At 40.9% G+C, this 19,357-nt stretch overlaps 4 protein-coding genes across 4 annotated transcripts; 2 read left to right on the top strand and 2 right to left on the bottom strand.

The window, feature by feature from the left end:
* Positions 1 to 437: 437 nt before the first annotated feature.
* Positions 438 to 4,681, top strand: LOC146272956 (bactericidal permeability-increasing protein-like). The gene is made up of 16 exons (XM_084704153.1): positions 438 to 600; positions 679 to 790; positions 863 to 977; positions 1,067 to 1,195; positions 1,304 to 1,459; positions 1,591 to 1,654; positions 1,744 to 1,804; positions 1,910 to 2,001; positions 2,193 to 2,369; positions 2,454 to 2,513; positions 2,608 to 2,775; positions 3,683 to 3,750; positions 4,009 to 4,051; positions 4,149 to 4,212; positions 4,336 to 4,412; positions 4,522 to 4,681. Exons 2-16 carry the CDS (start codon positions 694 to 696, stop codon positions 4,561 to 4,563), a joined length of 1,413 nt encoding a protein of 470 aa, XP_084560279.1. The 5' UTR covers positions 438 to 600; positions 679 to 693; the 3' UTR covers positions 4,564 to 4,681.
* Positions 4,665 to 9,408, bottom strand: cdk5rap1 (CDK5 regulatory subunit associated protein 1). Its single transcript, XM_084704151.1, has 13 exons — positions 8,880 to 9,408; positions 8,657 to 8,760; positions 8,532 to 8,566; positions 8,343 to 8,443; positions 8,050 to 8,260; positions 7,794 to 7,914; positions 7,457 to 7,687; positions 7,244 to 7,341; positions 7,088 to 7,143; positions 6,803 to 6,933; positions 5,386 to 5,535; positions 5,102 to 5,242; positions 4,665 to 4,942 (listed from the first exon to the last, which is right to left on the bottom strand). The coding sequence occupies exons 1-13, from the start codon at positions 9,157 to 9,159 to the stop codon at positions 4,826 to 4,828; spliced, it is 1,776 nt and encodes a 591-aa protein (XP_084560277.1). The 5' UTR covers positions 9,160 to 9,408; the 3' UTR covers positions 4,665 to 4,825.
* A 760-nt stretch (positions 9,409 to 10,168) lies between these two features.
* On the top strand, positions 10,169 to 12,114 carry ghrh (growth hormone releasing hormone). Its single transcript, XM_084705562.1, has 5 exons — positions 10,169 to 10,251; positions 11,388 to 11,489; positions 11,637 to 11,741; positions 11,880 to 12,002; positions 12,081 to 12,114. Exons 1-5 carry the CDS (start codon positions 10,169 to 10,171, stop codon positions 12,112 to 12,114), a joined length of 447 nt encoding a protein of 148 aa, XP_084561688.1.
* A 311-nt stretch (positions 12,115 to 12,425) lies between these two features.
* On the bottom strand, positions 12,426 to 18,936 carry rpn2 (ribophorin II). Its single transcript, XM_084706153.1, has 17 exons — positions 18,871 to 18,936; positions 18,162 to 18,349; positions 17,913 to 18,008; positions 17,575 to 17,750; positions 17,379 to 17,454; positions 17,078 to 17,212; positions 16,766 to 16,942; positions 16,536 to 16,654; positions 16,339 to 16,444; positions 15,837 to 15,928; positions 15,633 to 15,747; positions 15,329 to 15,523; positions 15,142 to 15,228; positions 14,960 to 15,055; positions 14,547 to 14,622; positions 14,299 to 14,428; positions 12,426 to 12,996 (listed from the first exon to the last, which is right to left on the bottom strand). Exons 1-17 carry the CDS (start codon positions 18,881 to 18,883, stop codon positions 12,981 to 12,983), a joined length of 1,893 nt encoding a protein of 630 aa, XP_084562279.1. The 5' UTR covers positions 18,884 to 18,936; the 3' UTR covers positions 12,426 to 12,980.
* Between the last annotated feature and the right edge of the window lie 421 nt (positions 18,937 to 19,357).

Genomic DNA, 19,357 nt, shown 5'->3' with positions numbered 1-19,357 from the left:
TTATGCTACAGTCCTGATTGCAAATTGCTCAACTGACCTGAATGTTTAGAGATTTGAATATAGGTGTATTGTAGGTTGATGCTTTGAGATTTTACTTGAGAAGTGTGTGCAACAACTGAACATTGTGTATAGTGTTTTGACAACAAGGTGATGTGTTATTGACATCTGAGTGTAAAGAAGGGAAGTCAGAGTCTAAAGTAGATAAGGGAGTGTGAAGTAGTGCTAAATTGGGTTGAGCAATTGGTACATGAAGTGAAGGTTATGCAATTGTGCCAAATGTTTGCTTTTTGTGTGTGAACAACTGAGAAAAACTGTAAGAGGCCTTGGCCAACGTGAGATGGAAAATCTTGAACATTGGGAAACAATATTATGCAAGGCTGGAGATTTTCCTCATATCAGGCTATATAATGGGTTGTCACTTGTGTGTAAGTGCTTTTTGTGTCTTCCTGAACCAGTGCTGCATTACTGAATAAATCATCAAGCCACGTTGACTTTTAAAGATATTACGTCTCCGACTCTATATTTTACTAAAATCCTTCTGAAGAAAAAGCCGAGTGACACACCTTATACTTGTAGGTTACTCATCTTTCCAGGAGTACAGTAAGTTTATTTTGATTTATGTTATTATTAACCTAACAACATAACAAAGAGTACAATATTGATTGTGTCTGTCTAGAGTTGACTGCAGTGAAGATGTCCGCATGGCTGACTCTTTTGGCTCTCCTCCCCTTGACACTTGCTATCAACCCTGGAGTCAAGGTGAAACTCACTGAGAAAGGCCTTGAATATGGTAGGTTTCATAAGTATCAAGGTAAGTCATTCAGTTTTGACTGTTTCTTACCCTCCGTTTTCCTTTTCCTAGGCAGAAAAATTGGCATGGCATCTCTACAGGAAAAACTCAACACTATCACGGTCCCAGACCTCTCAGGGTCACAGAGAGTGTCTCCCATTGGCAAGGTCAAGTACAGTTTGACCGGGTAAGAAAAAACAGTCTGATGCTGTAATATACATTCATTTTTATAGTAGCGTGGAAAGTACATAGATGTTGTCCCCTTGCATGCTACAGAATACGGATAGTGAGTCTGGGATTACCAGAGTCTGGACTGGGACTGGTGCCAGGAACAGGTGTCAGCCTGTCCATAGGAAACGCCTTCCTCAACCTTCATGGTAACTGGAGGGTTCGATATAAGTTCATGTAAGTGTGTGTAAGGGGAAATTATACCTCAAGAGTTAGGGGGGGAGGGGGGGGGGGGGACATACATTGTTGCAGATGGTTCTCATCCCAAGTTTTCTTACAACACAGAAAAGACAGTGGTTCTTTTGACCTGGGAATTAATGGATTAAGCATTACTACAAGCATTGCCATCAAGAGCGATGAGAAAGGTCGGCCTGCAGTTAGCAGTGTCAACTGTGTGACAGAACTGGGCAGCGCCAAAGTCAAATTTCATGGCGGAGCCAGGTAAATCCACTTCAGAGGCAAATACTGTCTTGGCTTGTCTACTTGAAAGTAAAACCACTCTAAAATTACTGTAATGTGTTTCAGTTGATTGTTTCTCTTCTTCTGAAAATGCTGTGGTTCCTGTTTTCTAGCTGGCTGTACAACCTCTTCCGTTCCTACATCAACAAGGCCCTGCGCAATGCAATACAGAAACAGGTGTAGTGTGTATTCATGGACAGTCTTAGGATATGTTACCTCTGGAGCCTTGTTACTACTTCACCATTGTTGTGATGTTTTAATTCCAGATCTGCCCCCTGGTGGCTGATGCTGTTACTGACATGAACCCTCAACTGAAAACTCTCAATGGTAAAATATTGTTAAAGTCCCCAACAACTGTAAATGATGATGTTAGCTGTACTACTATGGATGTCCTGGTTGCATTTATAATGTGGATTTTGTCTTATATTACAGTTCTAGCCAAAGTGGACAAGGATGCTGAGATTGAATATTCCATGGTGGAATCACCAGCTATTTCAAAATCCTGCATTGATTTCAGCTTAAAGGTGAGCTATATTTTCTGTCCATAAATCTTTATTCATGAATTGCAGGTGCCATTTGGTTTAGATGGAAAGAAATACAGACAGCTTATAAGACACATAGTATTTTGCAAGATTACACCAAATCAGTTTGTCTGACGTGTTTGAATATCTATTCCTTCCTTCCTCTTTGTCACATACTCCTTCTTCCTATGAAGGGGGAGTTTTACAACATTGGAGCCCACCAGGAACCTCCTTTCTCCGCCCCACCATTCTCCCTGCCTCCTCAGATCAACAACATGTTGTACATTGGGATTTCTTCCTTCACTACCAACTCTGCTGGCTTTGTGTACAACAAAGCCGGAGCTCTCAGTCTGTACGTCACGGATGACATGGTGAGCTTCATTCTCATCGTTCTAATCATTTAATGTTTAGGGGCACTCATTCAGTGAAAGGTGACCATACTTTTCCTCTGCTAGATCCCCTCCATCTCTCCCATCCGGCTGAATACGAGGACGTTTGGAGTGTTCATTCCACAGGTGATCTCCTTCAGTTTGATGGCATGAAGTCAAATGTGTCTGACTGAGGTTGCCAGCTTTTCCTTACAGTAGAAATGTGGCTCTTTATTTTCAGATTGCAAAGCGTTTTCCTGGTCTGATGATGAAACTGCTGGTTAAGACGGCAAAGGAGCCCATCATCACTTTTGAACCTAACAACGTGACACTGCAGGCCACTGGAACTGTGACGGCCTACGCCATCCAGCCCAACACCACACTGTCCCCTCTCTTTGTCCTGAACATGGTCAGTTGCGGACAAGGAGGTGGAATGCAGTCACTCAAGCATTGATAGTAATGAACTAGTGCTGTCAGTTTAACGCGTTATTAACGGCATTCTTTATCGCGAGATTAACGTTCTTTTTGGCCGAGCAAACTTTGTAGTTTTTTCACATGCAGTTGTAAAGGTTGCAACAACTAGGCCTACTGACGTTATTAAAAACTACATCACCACACCGGATCTAGCTAGACCGGAAACAAAACAACAGGCACGCCGCACACTTGTTTGGGCTTGCTAGCCGGCTAAAGAGTAGGAGGCGAACGTTACGTTTTGACTGGATGGCGAGCGCGAGACGCCGAAATGGGTGCCAATAAGATTCTGAATGGAAAGTTAACTTTAAAAAAGTTGCCAAATGGTTCCATTGACAAGACCAAAGTGATCTGTGTGTTTTGTCGTTGTGAACTGAGCTATCATCGCTTTATCAGCACGTCCAGTCTGAATTACCATCAAGCACACAGCTGATGCGAATTCTCCGCCCCCTCGTTAAAGCCAGGCTATTGCGATAGGTGTATTCGACTTCATGCAGCACCAGCGGCGCCGACAGCCGGCTTCAGACGGCTGCCTTGAAGCTGAGAATGCCATTGGCTGCTTCAAGTCAGCCGGGCAGCAGGCGACGCCGGCGCTGCATGAAGTCGAACGCACCAATTGTTGTTTTCAAAAAAAAAAAAACATTTGCACCAAGCAATCCGATCCACTTTTCCATGTAAATAAGAGCATTAAAATGAAAAAGGGGACATTTAGAATACTTTAAATTGTGCAATTAATTATGATTAATCGCGAGCCAACTATGACATTAATGCGATTAATCGCAATTAAATATTTTAATCGTTTGACAGCACTATAATGAACTCATCAGGTTATTTTGTTTCCACAGGAGGCCAGTGTCAGTGCTCGAATGTATGTGACAGGCATGAAACTGGCAGGAACTCTGACCCTGAACAAGTGAGTGTTAAGAGTCCATTCAAGTGCTAAAATTAAGTGCTTAAAAGCTTATGGATGCATACATGCACACAAACACACACGGTTTCCCCCACATATTTTTGTATTCGATGTTTTATATATTTTTCTCTTTCTGTCTTGTTTCTCTCTGCTGTGGGGATGGGAGGAGGGCAAGGATGCATTTGTATGATTGTGTTACGTGAAAAACAACAACAAACAAAACAAATCTTTACAAACAAAATAAATGTTTACTTTCCACAGGATTCAGATGACACTGGGAACAAGTAATGTGGGAGACTTTCAGGTAAACAACAATAAAGCCAGACATCCAAAACAAGCCTAAAGTAATTCTAGATTCATACATTTGGATGTGAAGAGCTATGTCATCTTTCATCAAACAGGTGAAAACTCTGGACAACATCTTCACGATTGTCTTGAAGTTGGCAGTGATACCCATCGTTAATGGTGAGTGGGTTTTGTGGGTTTTGTGGGTTTGCAAATTCACAATCTGGTTTGTACTGTGATGCCACTGTCTGTACAGTATAGTTTAGTTTTGGACACAGGATAATCTAATATTCATCTCTCTAGTTCAACTGGAGAGGGGGTATCCACTTCCATCCTTGGGAAAGATGAACCTTGTGAACACTCAGCTGCAGGTCCTTAAGGTACAGTGATATACTGTGTGTGTGTGTTGGTATTTTGAGTTTATGACCCATTTACTGTCAAAAACATATCTGTAGTACATTTCAAAGAATTGTATTTTTCTCTCTCCAGGACTATATGCTGATTGGGACAGATGTTCTGTTCACAGGATAAATGGTATTTTAATAAATTACAGGCCCTCATTGCCCCAATTTCATCTTGAAAAACCAATACTTAATCAGTATGTTCATATGTATGCCTCTTTGAACACAATAAATGTTTTCGATCAATATTTATTTAGATTATTTATCTACCATTTTCAGTTCAGTAGGTGACCATGGTACAGTTCATCAAAGCACATTTTGACAGTCCATTATGTGCACATTAGGACATTGGTTAACATTAGAGTTAGGGTAAGACTTAGAGCATGTCTGCTTCAAGCTGCAGCCATTTGTCCATCATGACAGGGGTCAGACAAACATCTTTCAGTCTCACTCAAGGATGTGTGGTTTAGAGCGTGGCCTCGCAAACTCTGGGAGTTGGCTGATATAATCTGTATAAAAAATAAAACAGAACAACACCCTATTACTATTATTGAATTTATATTTCTGAATCATTTGAATTAATTTCAGTTCAAACTCAATAATGATCTTTTCAGATGAGTTGACAAAAATGAGAGTGGTGCCTTGATGTGAAACTTGGGACATCATACCTTGACCAGGACATAGTCCCCAGGGGTTATGGGAGCAGTGGAAGTGCTGGCTGGTTGAATGGCCACATCCTGCCTGGGGAAGATCACCTTCAAATTCCCATCATTCCTCCCACACAGGTCTTGGGCAGACCTTTTACTCTCCTGAAAACAGGAAACATGTTATAAAAATCTAATATTTCATTCATGTGTGTTATAAAACCTAAAGAGAGCATGATCAGGTATACCAAATCAGATACAGTACAGAACAACAAATAGTGCAGGTGAGATCCAGTTGCAGTACTCACTCCCTCCACTAGGATGAGCTGTGTACTGCCAATAAGGGCAGTGTTAACCTTGACAGCCTCTTCTCTGAACACACGGATGAGCTCCTCCAACCGCCTCTGTTTCACCTCCCCCTGGACATCGTCCTGAAGACGGTGGAATGCATGGGTTTTCTAGGGGAGACCCAAGAACACAAGATCCGTGTCAGTGTTACAGTTTTTGTTTTCGATTGCTTAGACACAAAAATGTCAAACACACAGTTAGTGAAACCTGACTCTCAAGGAGCAAAACAGAAGCCCAGACCTGCACAGCTATAAGCACATTCTCATCCTCACACTATTTGCAAAATACTACACACAGTGCTTTACGAATCACTAAACACACTTCTACATTAGACAGAAATGTAAGATTATGTCACTTAATTGCCTTTTTTAGACACTGCCACGTAAAATGTCACAAATGTGAACAAATGGATCAAACACAGCATCAGGTGTAAAAGCACTAAAGTTCTTAACTGTAAATATACCAATCAGGTGTAAGCACTATAAAAAGGCAACAGGTCAGTGTACCTGTCCTTATCAAAAATGGAAGCCAATGTTGCAGAAAGAGAAAGAGGGAGAGGGAGGATGAGAGGGTCCATGGAGGAAGAGTGGTAGGGAGAGGGAGAGGTAGACCTGAGGTCGTGGAAGAATAGGGCCAAATTTAGAGTATCTAATGAAATTCGAACAACATGGTTGACCACATTGTGAACCATGGGGCAACATTGAGAGAGGCTGGACAGAAAGTTCCTCCCAACCTCAGCAGATACACTGTTGCAACGGTAATTTGGACATTTTGACAAGAGCGAAGGTGAAAACTACTATTCTCTACTGTCTACAGTACAGTAAAATGTAGCCTACAATATGCACTACATCAGTCCGTTGTACACATTCACGCAGTCCCTGATTGAAACAATGTACTGTATTTCATTTGCTGAGTACTTTCATTTGTCTCCACAAATGTATTTGCTGTGTTTACAGTATGTAGCCTACTCAATTTGAAACATATTTATGTACTTGTACATATTCTACTGGAACAATATCTCTGACAAGCAGGTTATATCATTAGAAAAGAATAGTTAGTGTAAAATTATTTCCAATTTTGCACAGCAGTGTGTAACTGGTTCAAACAGAGTCCAATCTTATGAACCATGTGTGTGGCATACGGTGACAGAAATTGTTTTTTATACATGATTGTATCGTTTTGAACAAGTGTTTCATTTAGCAAAAAAAATGGAGGTGTTCTGCTACTTGTGGGTCTAGTTGTGTGAATCATGTGTTGTGTTTTGACAAAGTGAGCCCTGTTTTCAAAATTGTGCTTAAGCAATTGGAAAAAACAGTTAGAGGCAGAAGCATCGCTAATAAGAACCGTAAAGAGAGAGGTTTAGATCAGTCTGCTCACCTTCCTCATGCTGTAGGCGAAGAGGAATCCTACATTGTAGCCCACCTCCCTGAGTAGAGACAAAGTCTGCTGATGGTCCTCCTCTGTCTCACCACAGAACCCTGCTATGAAGTCACTGCTAAGGCTCACTCCTGGGACCCAGACACAAATAGAGAAAAACAATAAGCCTGTTTGACTGGCTGTACAACTGATTCAGCCTTTATAACCTTGAAAGTGGATGTAACTTGTGACACAGACATGTTTAGATTAGTGAGCTATTCTCAAGACCTCTTACTCAGTGTCTACCTGGTATTATCTTCCGGATGTTCTTTACAAGTTCCAGGTAGGTTTCTCTTGTGTAACTGTAATTTAAAAAATGGCCACACACATCTGTTCACTTTAATAAACAGTTTAGTATGAGTTTTTAATTAATTAATTTCATACAAATGGACAACCTCTTACCCCCTGCGCATGGCCTGTAGGACTGTGCTGCTGCCACTCTGGGCAGGAAGATGAATCTGTTTACAGATGTTTGCCCTCTCCTCAATCAGATGTAACACCTGCTCAGACGAAGCAAGGAAACATCCAGTACACTGTGAGATAACACATACCAGGTGACACCCTGAACAGAATGACAGTATAACCAACATAGACAGCCTGTGGTCTTCCTCATACCTCATCAGGGAAGTCCTTGGGGTGAGGGGAAGTGAACCGGACTCTCATATCAGGGTTGATCAGGGACACTCTGTCAAGCAAGTCAGCGAAGCGCAGGCCTCCCTTCCGTGTCCGGTACACAGTGCTGAATCCTCGACTCAGCTGCTGCGGCTGCGGACCACAGAATTGCTCCTCCGATGTGTCCCTGTAGCTGTTGACATTCTGACCTAGCAGTGTCACCTCCTTCACTCCCTGAGAAAAAACACAACCGTATCCACTGAGGGACATAGAGAGGAGAGATACATAGAGACAGCTACAGCTGTAGTATTACATGGGTCTGAGAGAGGCTGGAACTAACCTGATCAGACAGGATGCGAACTTCCTCTAAGATCGAGGCCACTGGTCGACTCCTCTCTCTGCCTCGTGTAAACGGGACTATACAGTAACTGCACATGTTATCACATCCTCGCATGATAGACCTATGACCATTTTTTTTATGACCAAGAAAGAAAGAAAACGTTAAGGTTCATCTAAAAAATCATCTTACAGTACACGGCCTACAGACTAGGTTGTATGCAGGTCTACATCAGAGACAGCCAGAGAGTGACACTTACACAAAAGCACTGTATCCCTGAGGGGTGTGGTGGATTGGCATGATGTCAGCATAGGTCTCCTCTAGAGAGAGCAGCACGTTGCTTGCCTGCTGGCCACCATGGACAACAGAGAGGAGACGGGGAAGGTCTCGATATGCATCTGGGCCAGCGAGGACATCCACCAGCTTCTCCCTCTCCAGTAGCTCCGTTTTTAGCCTCTCTGCCATGCAACCTGACCAAACACACAGAGGAAAAGAGACACTATGACATCCAATGTTTCACCTGCATCAATTTACAAGTAAATGATTATATACCTAAAACCCCAATTTTCATTGGTGTGCGACTCTTTGACCGTCTCTTCTTGAGGGCTGTGAGTTGCTGTAGTCTGTTCCATATTGTTTGTTCAGCTTTCTCTCTGCAAATGCAGTATAACAAAAAAAGATATGCTCATTAAAAATGGTTAAGAATCACACTACTCTTTTCCCATAGTATATGTAATTTACCTTATAGAGCATGTCACAAGGAGAATAACATCAGCCTAGAAAAGATTAGAGAATCAATGAGTCTCAAAAATGAAAAATGCTGACTAGTACCCATTAATCTAACTTAGTTAAATGTTGCTCCATACCTCAGTAAAATCACTTGTGCGTTCATAACCCTTTTTCTGCAATATGGACCAGGCGATTTCTGTGTCATTTACATTCATCTGACAGCCATATGTTTCAAAACACACTGTAATACAGTGTAAAGCAAACATTTTATATTAGAAATGCAAACAAATTAGAAATCTGAGGGAAGACTGTTGTTGAAAATACATTTTCCCATCCCTGAAAAAAAGATAACACACACACCTTTCCTTGAATTTCCCTTTTCGGCTTGATTGGCGTGCCCGTCTGCTTCATATCTGTCATCAAAATCACCAACAGGCTTTGGGTAGCCAGAAACTCCTTTAACAAAATCCTTAAAACTTGGACCAGTAGATAACTGTGTCTTGAATTGATCTACCCTGCTTTTCTCTTTTGACGGAATACTAATTAACTTTGAACAAAACCTGTGATTAACCTTGTCACCTTTAGGTGACCAATGTTGTAGAAATGGTACAATTAATCTTAATCCCGTGGTGCATTTCATCCTTGTTATTCAACTAATTTATCTATCGATAAAAGCAAGTAGTGTTGGTGTCTAGTCAGCAGCTTGCCCTTAAATACAACAGTAAGCAAGTCACAACCAACAACTAGCGCTACAACCTTGGCTTCTCATTGTTCATATGGCGAAGCATGGCAATCAGATGTTCTAATGTTTTATAGTCTGCACATTTAAAACACAAATAACACTTCTTTAGCTTTCATTTGTCCAAATTATCCTCTGGTACGTAACATGTTTTGCGTCCGTCTAGAAAAACTTCCCTTTGAAACGTTCCATCCAAAACGTTCCATTCCCTGGGACAAACACCACACATAAATATAACAATTCATTATTTTAGTTGTAAACTATATTTAGTATGTTTAAATGGTTTGAATTAATGGTTTGAATATTAATTAAAATATATGTAGTTACAGTTGATGTGATGATTAGTTTTCTTTTTCCTTTTCAGATTACTGTGTAATCAGAGAGGCGGGTGCTGAGATAATTGACCTCAACTTCGACAGAGTGTGTATGAGAGAGAGAGAAAGGGAATATTACCATAAATGATGTCACTGTGCTCTACTATTGGCTTGGTTAAAAAGGTTTATTCAGAGGAGAGTGCTAGAAATCCAGTCTTTGTCCTGTGGTTGGAACCTCACACTTTACAAAGGTAGAGATGATTAAAAAATCCTACACAAAGAATTGATAGGATAGCAAGGTAACAAGCTTTCAAACTCAGACAAAGGATTAATCCAGGTAACATATTTAGTACATTTATACTACGCTTGACAATTGTTGGGTATGTCACACTTATAATTAAACTCTTAAGGTAAACCCAATTATGATGACAGAATGAAAGCATTATTGCTGGGTGTTTTCTGTGTACTTTTATGGAACCCAATGTCCACTGCAAAGATATGAGGCCAAGTGAGGCAAACTGTGGTTTCAGCGTTTTTTGTAATGTAATTTTAACACTGTCATTTCTTCTTGCAGTCCACTTTCCCCAGACCTTGCCATGATGATGGAAAGAGCTGCACTGCTGGTGTTTTGCTGCCTGGTCATGTCTTTATCAGGCTCCCCAGTCTACCCATCAATAAGGTAAGTCAAAGGACTTCCACAGGACTTTGGATAATCATAATTGATGTGAAAATAGTGAACTAATTTGGGAAATTCCAGAAAATTATTATTTTTTCAATGTATTTTTGAAGTTGCCTTTGAATTTTGGTTTTGTGTTCTGCTACAATAAAACCTTAATATTGACATATCCAAAATGACTTAAATTATGTTCTTGAAGGACATCAATGAAACAGTGGAAAAACCCAGTCAGTATTATTGTCAATAGAGCTACAACAATCATCTATAAACCATCTATGAACTGCATCAAAAATTATTCAGTGAATCAGTAGAAATTGCGGAGTTCCTCATGGCAACCTTGTGAGTTATTATTCAGGCACAAAGCTAATTGACAAACTGACTAAGAGCAATATGTTTTTTTTTTTTTCATTTGCATATCTTTATGAAACAGACAAAAAATATATGTTTTATTTGCATCTTGTCAAATTGCTGCAAGATTTTTTGAAAGCATTAGTAGTAGTATGGTTTATACTTTTACAATGGTCAACCTTTCACTTTTTTTGTAAACTGCAGCCTACACTCTATACTCTGTTTTTAATTATTGAATGTTCTGTCTTGATGAGCAATGGTTGTGTGCAATGATCATATAACAATAGACTGATGAACATGAGATGTGTTTGACAAAGACTCTGCTATCATGAGGGAGAAAGAAATCACCACGGCCAGAAAACTGTCTATGAATATGATGCATTATATTTCTCATGGGTCACTCTGCTTGTCATAATGTGCCCTGTGCTCTTGTTATGCTAACAAGGGTCAACTTGTCTGTATTAGTCACTAAAAGGTGTAACATTTGCACAGTATCACAGCTTTAGCGGACAAAGAAACAGAGAATTACTATGCAGATGAGGCACTGGGCATTCATGTGACCTGAATACATCTGAAATACTGGCATGTGATTATTTGTTTTAGAAGTGACACTACCTCGGACAGACCCTGTAATTAACACATTTGATAATTCATGACAAAACAGAGATGCATCTGAAAGATTGAATCTTGTGGTTTTCATATTTTTGCATATTTGATCACTTTAAAAACAAATGGTTTGGTATGGATAGTTTACAGATAGTTGTCATGGTTGGTTTGCTGTATGTTGCCAGGTTTGGACAGAGGGACACATCCATCCTGATGACCTCCTCCATAGAAAATCAAATACCAGAGGAGCAAGTGGACAACACCCCCCTTACTCAATCTGAGATAAGGTTAGTGCCACAGCCAGTTCTCTTATTGTTCACTATTGCAGTTCTTACTAGAAGCTGTGCAGAGTATCTGATTTAAAAGTTCTGATAAAAAATGTTTTGGTTTCGATCACTTTGTTCCTGATGTGCTCATAACTATCTATTGTTCAGGTCAGAAAGACATGCTGATGCCATATTCACAAACAGCTACAGGAAAGTCCTGGGTCAAATTTCTGCCCGAAAGTTTCTTCAGACAATCATGGGAAAACGGCTTAGGTAAATAGTCCCACAGACACCGACACGTCATTGTCGTCTAATCTTAAACAAATGTTTGTTGGTTATAGTTATGTATCACAAGGAATATGCTGTAAACATGTGTAACTATGTGTATTCATTCTAATCTATTTAACTCAGAGAGGACACAGAAAGCTATGTAAAACGTCAATCTGACATCTATGAGGGAACCTACAAACATGATCTAACTTCCATTCAAAGACAACAGAGTTTTAGGGGACAACATAATGTCAAGAAATCCAGGTAACTTTGACTTTGATTGCATAAGACTTAAAAGACATAAGACATACAAGAGACTAAATCTATGTTTGTTCTTTACAGACTTCTATGTTGCGTCAGCAAGGGCTGGGCATAAACAGCAGGTGTGTCTGTGGGAACAGGGGGCCCTGAGCATCCCTGCCATTCATCTCAACAGTTTCTTTACAGCACCTATAAGCCTATGAAAAACACATCCAGTTTACCACATTATACAATACTTGTTTTCAAGACATTATGCAAGTGCTATGTTTTCACAATAAAGCAAGGAGATTTTATACGGGTCAATGTGTTTCAATTAACTTTTTTTCCCAAAGTGTTTATTTCACAAACGCTATTGTTTTGTAGATCCAAAGATATGAAGACCCATGCTTATACAGTAGTTGAATTAGACTCAAGAAAGTGACAGAATAATTCTCATTTTCTTTATTTCCTTTCATTACAAAACATCTGATTTTCTGGAATTAACCATCAGTTCTTCTCTTCTCCACATGGAATTGTTTTTATCAAAGGGAAAAACATTGAATTCAGTACTTGTACAAGCTAATCTTATATGGCTCCATGAAAGGTTCTTGATGTTGACCATGCCAGTAATGATACTTTCAATGCACTTAAACATGTTGTAAAACTGGGTGCCAACTTCAGTGGTGAGACAGACATTCAGAAATAGAAAACAAGAATGTACAAAAACCCCAATCCATCCAAATTCCATAAAGAAACCATAAAAACGACCATAGCCCACTGTCAAAAAAATCACAAGATGAAGTGCAAGAAGTGATAGCTTTAAAGCCTGCAGTGAGAGAATGTCATATCAGTGAGCTTCAGTTCTGACATTTCAAGACACACTGATAACACATTAACAAACAAAAAAAACTGAATTCACGTAATATGCCCTTTTGACTTTGTGTCCTTCAATTCTTGGAAACAAATGTTTAAGCATCTTCAATCTTCTTTTATGTTTTGTCTTCATTTACTTTCAATTCTGCAAAAAAAAAGGCTTGTTATTTTTTCCAGTCATCAGACAGAGAAAAGCAAGCAATGATTTCTTAACACAAAAGCCTATTAAATGCATCCATATATCCTGGATCCATGAATCATCTCAGAGTGGATAAGAGTCATGTGAGGATTCAGATCTTCAGTTTAAATATGCTAGAATCAGACTATCAAACTCACATGGACTGTTTAACAACAAGGATGATTATGAGAAATGCCCAAGCATGGGGTAGTTGGCGTGAGGATCATTCAGTGACATCACTTCATGCACAACACAATGATACGGTATGGCCAGTATCATGATCCACCTCCATCTGAGCAGGTTAAAGGACTAACATGGAGGTAAGGAAAGTAAAAGGTGGATTATATGTGGTCAGATGATGGTGAGATGAGAAAGGGGCTGGTTTAAAATCGGTATCACATGGGGAAGTTCACTTTGAATGAGCACCACCACAAAGTCATGCATTAGACAGGCCAATGGGGAGGCACTGAGATGCAAACCATAGGGAAGCCCTTACTTTAACCCGGACGACTGGCCATTTTGTATATGAATAGAGGCCTTTACCGCAGGCTCCTATATTTTGCCAATCTACTACTTTGCTCTGCAGCAATCCTGAAAGAGGAGTAAAGACAGAAATACAGCAGGGAGAGGAAGGAGGGTTAAGGAGACAGGCACTAGCTAGAGGAGACTGTGGCTAGCTGAAGTGTAAACAATTTAGCAAGAAGAAAACCTATAAGCAAGACTATTCCATCGTTGCTTATAATCACACCCACAACATAATCATGTTGACTTGTGATAAAGTACAGAACAAGGCTAAGGCAGTGTAGAACAGACAGGAAAGTGCAAGCAGGGTACCTCCACAGTGAAACTGAGCGATCACACCCTGACGTCTTTAGGCAGTGACACACTCTGAATGGTCTGCCTCTCTGGCCTATCAAGAGCTTTTCATATTGATGGCCTTGAGGGATTTGCCCACTCAGCTCCTCACCCACACAGATTTGACTGGTAAGACCCACTAGAGGGCCCGTCAGACTGGAGCTGTGCAGCAGGGTCTCCACTCCTCTGGCAGCCCTGCACAGACATGGGCCTCTGGAGAATAACTGAGGGCCGGCAGAGCCCTCTGAAGTGCCACAACGATGGAGGCACCAGTCAACCACAGGGACATGAACTGCCAAGAGGCCACCCATAGCACCACAATGGTCCTCATCCAGAAAGGGGCATTTTCCTCTCTGCAGTCAACAGCTCTCTAGGAACCATCTGGTTGTCAGGTACTGCTAACAGAAGGCTTACCTCTTTACTGCTTTTTGGGCCAGCATGCGATTCCCAGCCAAGAAAGTGAGACTGCCGATGATGGCCAAGTACTTCAGAGTCTGGAACATGTTGAGGTGCGTCCAGTAGACATACATCAGACCTAGCATGGCTGAAATGCAACAACATCGTTGAGATGGTTAAAAGCACATTTTTAATGAACCATGGAAACAAGCATGATGTGACACACGGTGCCTTTTCAAATGCAGGGCTCCACCCTCAGTACCAACCTGCATGGCCAATATGGAAAAGAACTGAGCTGGGAGATAGGCTGAAGTTGGAGATGTTGGCCCCTAGTTTCAACCACTGAAGAGACAGGATGAGAACAAGAGAATGCTATTTGTAAATGAAAGGCCTCATGATGTCATAAAAACTCAACGGTTTTCACTGTAAAACACTGATATGAACTGAGCCTTCCTGAGTGTGGCCATCACTTAACACTTCAAATGCCCTTTGTGACTAACAGATGTTCTGTACTTACCATTGCTTTTGTTATTTTTAATCAAAACATGCATTGTTACTGAAAATCCATGGTCCCATTTAAAGAGCTATTCTCGACATCCAAAAAACAAAAATACAAATAAAAACAAATAAAAATCATTTCTGAAAAGAATACTGATTGTAAACCGAGGGTGTCTCTCACCAGCACCAGCAGAAGGAGGAACGGGGACAGGATCAGGCCGGTGAAGGTGTTGGACACCACCGTGGGAGGCTTCTTCTCTGGTTCACGGAACAGATGCTGCAGCAGCAGAAGAACATGAATCAACGTCTATACAATGGGATGTTCCAGTGTGAAACCTGTCTCTGACCGACTATCTTGTTTACCTGAATATCTGGTTTTGGCACATACAGGGTCTTAGACTGGATGGTGGCTGGAGCCTCCTCATCGAGAAACTTGAGAACTACATCCGCCTTACAAAAACAGAAACCTCTATTGATACTGAACTCACAAGCAAAGGAACACTTAGATCATTTTATTTGATAGTTAATCCATACAATCCTAGAAACTTACCACGCTCCACAAAATGGGGTTCTCCAGGGTAGCATCTCCAACCATGAGGTGGAGAGCATAGGTGCCAGACATGGAGTCAAACTCAGACTTTCTCTCTGCGGTGTCCAGCTCAAACTTGTAAAGGTTCTTACTGTCTGGCTCTGCCACAAACACAACCTCTTGGCCTGTTTTCGGATTGTGCAGCCTGACAAATGTCTGAGGAGTCAAGAGAAAGAAAACTACTGACTCCAATCTGGAAGGTAAGGAAGGTAAACAGAATTGTTCCATTATACTGAAATGAAGATGAAGTAGGATAACTACAAACCTGGTGGGGGGTGAGCTCCACTCCAGTGTTGACATCCACTAACTGGAAGGACATGGCAAAGTTCTGGTGGCCATCAGCGGTAAAGGAGGTCTTGGCCTTGAAGGGGTATTCCACCCTGGAAGAGAAAAACAAACAAACATCGAGTCATCTATTTTGGTGTTTGGGACACAAATGGTCTTCAGGGGAAATAGCCTGGAGACTGACCTGGTTGTCTTAGTGCCAATGCTCTGGTCCTTATCCACCACAGACAAATCCATGTTAGTGATGGCAACTTCAGTAGAGACCTTCACTTTCATCTAAAAAGAAGATGGGTGAGATAAATTTAACAAAACAGTTCAGGTTTAACATTCACATGCTAATTCCAACAAAGTGGTGTGATTACTGTCACATTTATAGCGATTAAAATTCTGACATGCTGCCGAATCTAATGGACTTCATCTGTGGTAATCATTAGACCACTACCAACGTTCCTATGTCTAATTTGCTACAAAAAGGATAAAAGCTACATAATAGTTTAATAGTCTTCATCAGGATCAAGACTTCATCATGACCTGTTAACCCAAAAGCCAAAGGCCAAAGAAACAAATGATTCACTGTGCTAACGTTAGAACAGTCAATTAATGCTATAACTCCACTCCAACTCCAAAACAAAATTAGCTTGTATTTAAGTTATAAAATGTTTACAAAACCAGCCAAGCCAGCTTACCTCAACTTGATTGGCAACAAATCTGCTGTCCCCTGTCACAGCTACAGTGAACTGGTAATATCCACTAGCTGGCTGGCTAGCCATGAAGTTCAGCTCAAAAACACCACTACAAATCAGATCCACATTATTATTAAAGCACATCTTTAAAAACTGCTCAAAAATCGTAATAAATACATTTTCTTCTGGAAAGTGCTTACTCTCTTAAGGTGAAAGGTGCCTGGCTGAGGATGACGCTCTTGGAAGCCAGGGCATTAGCAGACTCCACCACCACACTGGCTGAGGCCAGGGGCTGGGAAAGCACATTAGTAACTAGAAGCTATGGATCAAACAGAAATACATAGTCAGTTATAGACATGGTTTCAATAGCGGTGCAAAAACAACAATAATACTAAAAACATTGCCTAGGAACAGACTATCTGGGGTGTACCTGGAGGGTAGGCTGGCTGTGAGACACAGTCGCAGGCCCTTGGGCACTGACAATGACTGGCACATGGAAACGGTTGTTGGACAAGGCAACAGCAGCACTGGCAACACTGAAGGCTTCAGACAGCGAATCCCAGGACTTCTTGCTAAAAACAGAGTTCACCAGCTGGATGACCTGGTCCTGTGTTGACATTATATCTGATTAGTGTTAATGCATAATACATTTGGTAGGTGCATCATTTTGTTTTAAAATTACTGAATCACAAAGAGATATCTCCATCCCTTTCCTATTCCTGACATCAACGTGATAGTGTACCTCCTTCAAAGGGGGCTCCATGTCCACATGGTCTGACAGAGAATAGGCTGCAGTCACAAACAAGGCAGTTGCCTCAAGTCCCTCCTCAAACTGCAGATATACTCCACCCAAATCATCCAGGCGCGCAGCAAGATCCTGAAAGGGAAAGTAAGGGACAACCTGTTTGCAAGCAAGTATAATACAAATGCAATAATGATAATAATAACAATAATTAATCAAATATATCCACTGAAGCTGCATACTTTACAGACAAATAGGGAATCCTTAGATCTGACAAACCTGATGGAATTGTGAAACTCACCTCAATCTCCTCCAGGATCCCCCCAAGCTCTGCCTGCTGGGAGAGCCGAGCGGCGGTCAGAAGAGCCTGTGTGATCCTGCCAAAAGACATTCACTAAATAAACCAATAGAACTCCCATAATGAATAAACATGCCATTCCAGGTGATCATGTTTAAAAGATTGAGGGGAACACTCCACCTTCAGCATAAGTACTCACGCCAAAACGTTGTCCTCCTTGGTAATCCGGGCAGCAAGGGCACTGACAACCTCCTGTGAGGCAAGAGGCAGCCCCAGAGAACTGATAGCACTCACAGCCCGATGGATCTGAGTCACACTGGAGTCTTCACTGACTGCTGCTAGTAGAAGGTCACGAGTCTCGTTTGACACCGGAATCTGAAACAAGGGGAGAAGATTATAAAACGTACATTTTGAGACTGGATGCATTCAATAAGACGAACAACTGAGAAATGGGACTGCAATCCAGTGCTCAAACTGTTTTTACACAAGATACATTGTTTCAAATGCATTAAAAAACAACTCTCAATCTGCAGCTACCTCACATCCTGAAATAGCCTGACTGGACTCGGCAGCAAAGAAGAGGGAATCAACACTGGTGGGGTCAAGCTTGGACTTCAAGAACTGGCAGGCATCCTGCAAAAAAAAACAAAAAAAACATTTACAACTGTCCACAAAAAACAAGGTTGACATCCTTGTGATAATTGTATTACCCACTAAACAAAATGTATACAAGAAGACCAATTGCAATTGTAGCTGCATAAGAACATTGACCTTCTTTATACTTACACTTTCATCAGCAATAGAAGACCCAAGTTTACCAAGACCAACAATGGAGTAGTATGCAGATTCAAGATCCGTAAAGGGCTGCCTCATTAGGGCTTGAAGTCTCTCCACATCAGAGCGAGAAAGATAATGGGATGGGGTCAAAGCCTGGGCTCCAAGAGCCAGGGTAAGAAAGACCAAGCTGAACAATCCTGTTGATTCAGAAACAGTATCATATAAAATGAAATAATCGGCGATGCATGTTAATCTCAGGTGTATACCACAGGCTTACTTTGACAAATCAACTCGGAAATGTTCGTTTTTAAACGTTAGTCTGGTAGAGGAAAATTGCCCTGCTTATCACTGACTTTGACTAGCAAGCTATACGTCATGAGTGGCTACACCTCTGGTACACACGAGTACACTTACAAGCGTTACCTTTCAACAGACACGTCTGCATAAACGTTCTATATTAGGTACCTGTCTAAATAACGGGCAAACTATTTTACAATAGATGGCATTTCAGCAGCAGAGGTTGACAGATAGTTAGCGTGAACTAGCAGACTGGCTAGCTTTAAAGCTACATTGCATTGCTAGCTGCCTGCACGTCTTTTTTACGCATTTTTTTCGTCCTTAACGTGTGAATTATATTATTTAAAAAATTATTGCTAGAAACCATTCCTTGGAAGCGGATCAATTTCATATTTAAAACCTACCAGACAAAAATACTTACGATGCTGTGCCATGTCTTGCCGTTTCTAATGCAGCGTCACCAAAAACCGGCGACGATTTCCGGGTTCTATACAGTGGGGAAGGGGAGGGGTGGAATAGTCGTAAACTATCATTATTACTCAATGATGGAAACCTGATTATATTCTAATACATATTTCTCATTCTCAAAGATTAAAACAAACAACAACATAAAAATGCTTACTATTCTAAAGGTTTGGCATAATGTCATGTCTAACCTCACCGTTTAAATTTGACTTCCCTACGATTTTGAATTGACATCAACCAACATTGGTAAATAAGGAAATTTGGAGCACCTTTGTAGTTGATATAGACTTATGTACACAATTCAACTCGATGAATATTCGCTTGATAGTCTTTCTTCGCTATATGGTGCAAAAATAAAAAATGTATTTTATTTCAAACATTGCCGGGTTCTTCTTTACCGGAAATTCAGTCATCAGAAATGGGAAGGCGCTTTCAGACTCTGT

The sequence above is a fragment of the Hypomesus nipponensis genome, chromosome 9, assembly GCF_054491055.1.
Source record: "Hypomesus nipponensis isolate SF chromosome 9, ASM5449105v1, whole genome shotgun sequence".
In the NCBI taxonomy this organism is placed as follows: domain Eukaryota; kingdom Metazoa; phylum Chordata; class Actinopteri; order Osmeriformes; family Osmeridae; genus Hypomesus; species Hypomesus nipponensis.
This window is presented reverse-complemented; position numbering and strand designations above follow the sequence as displayed.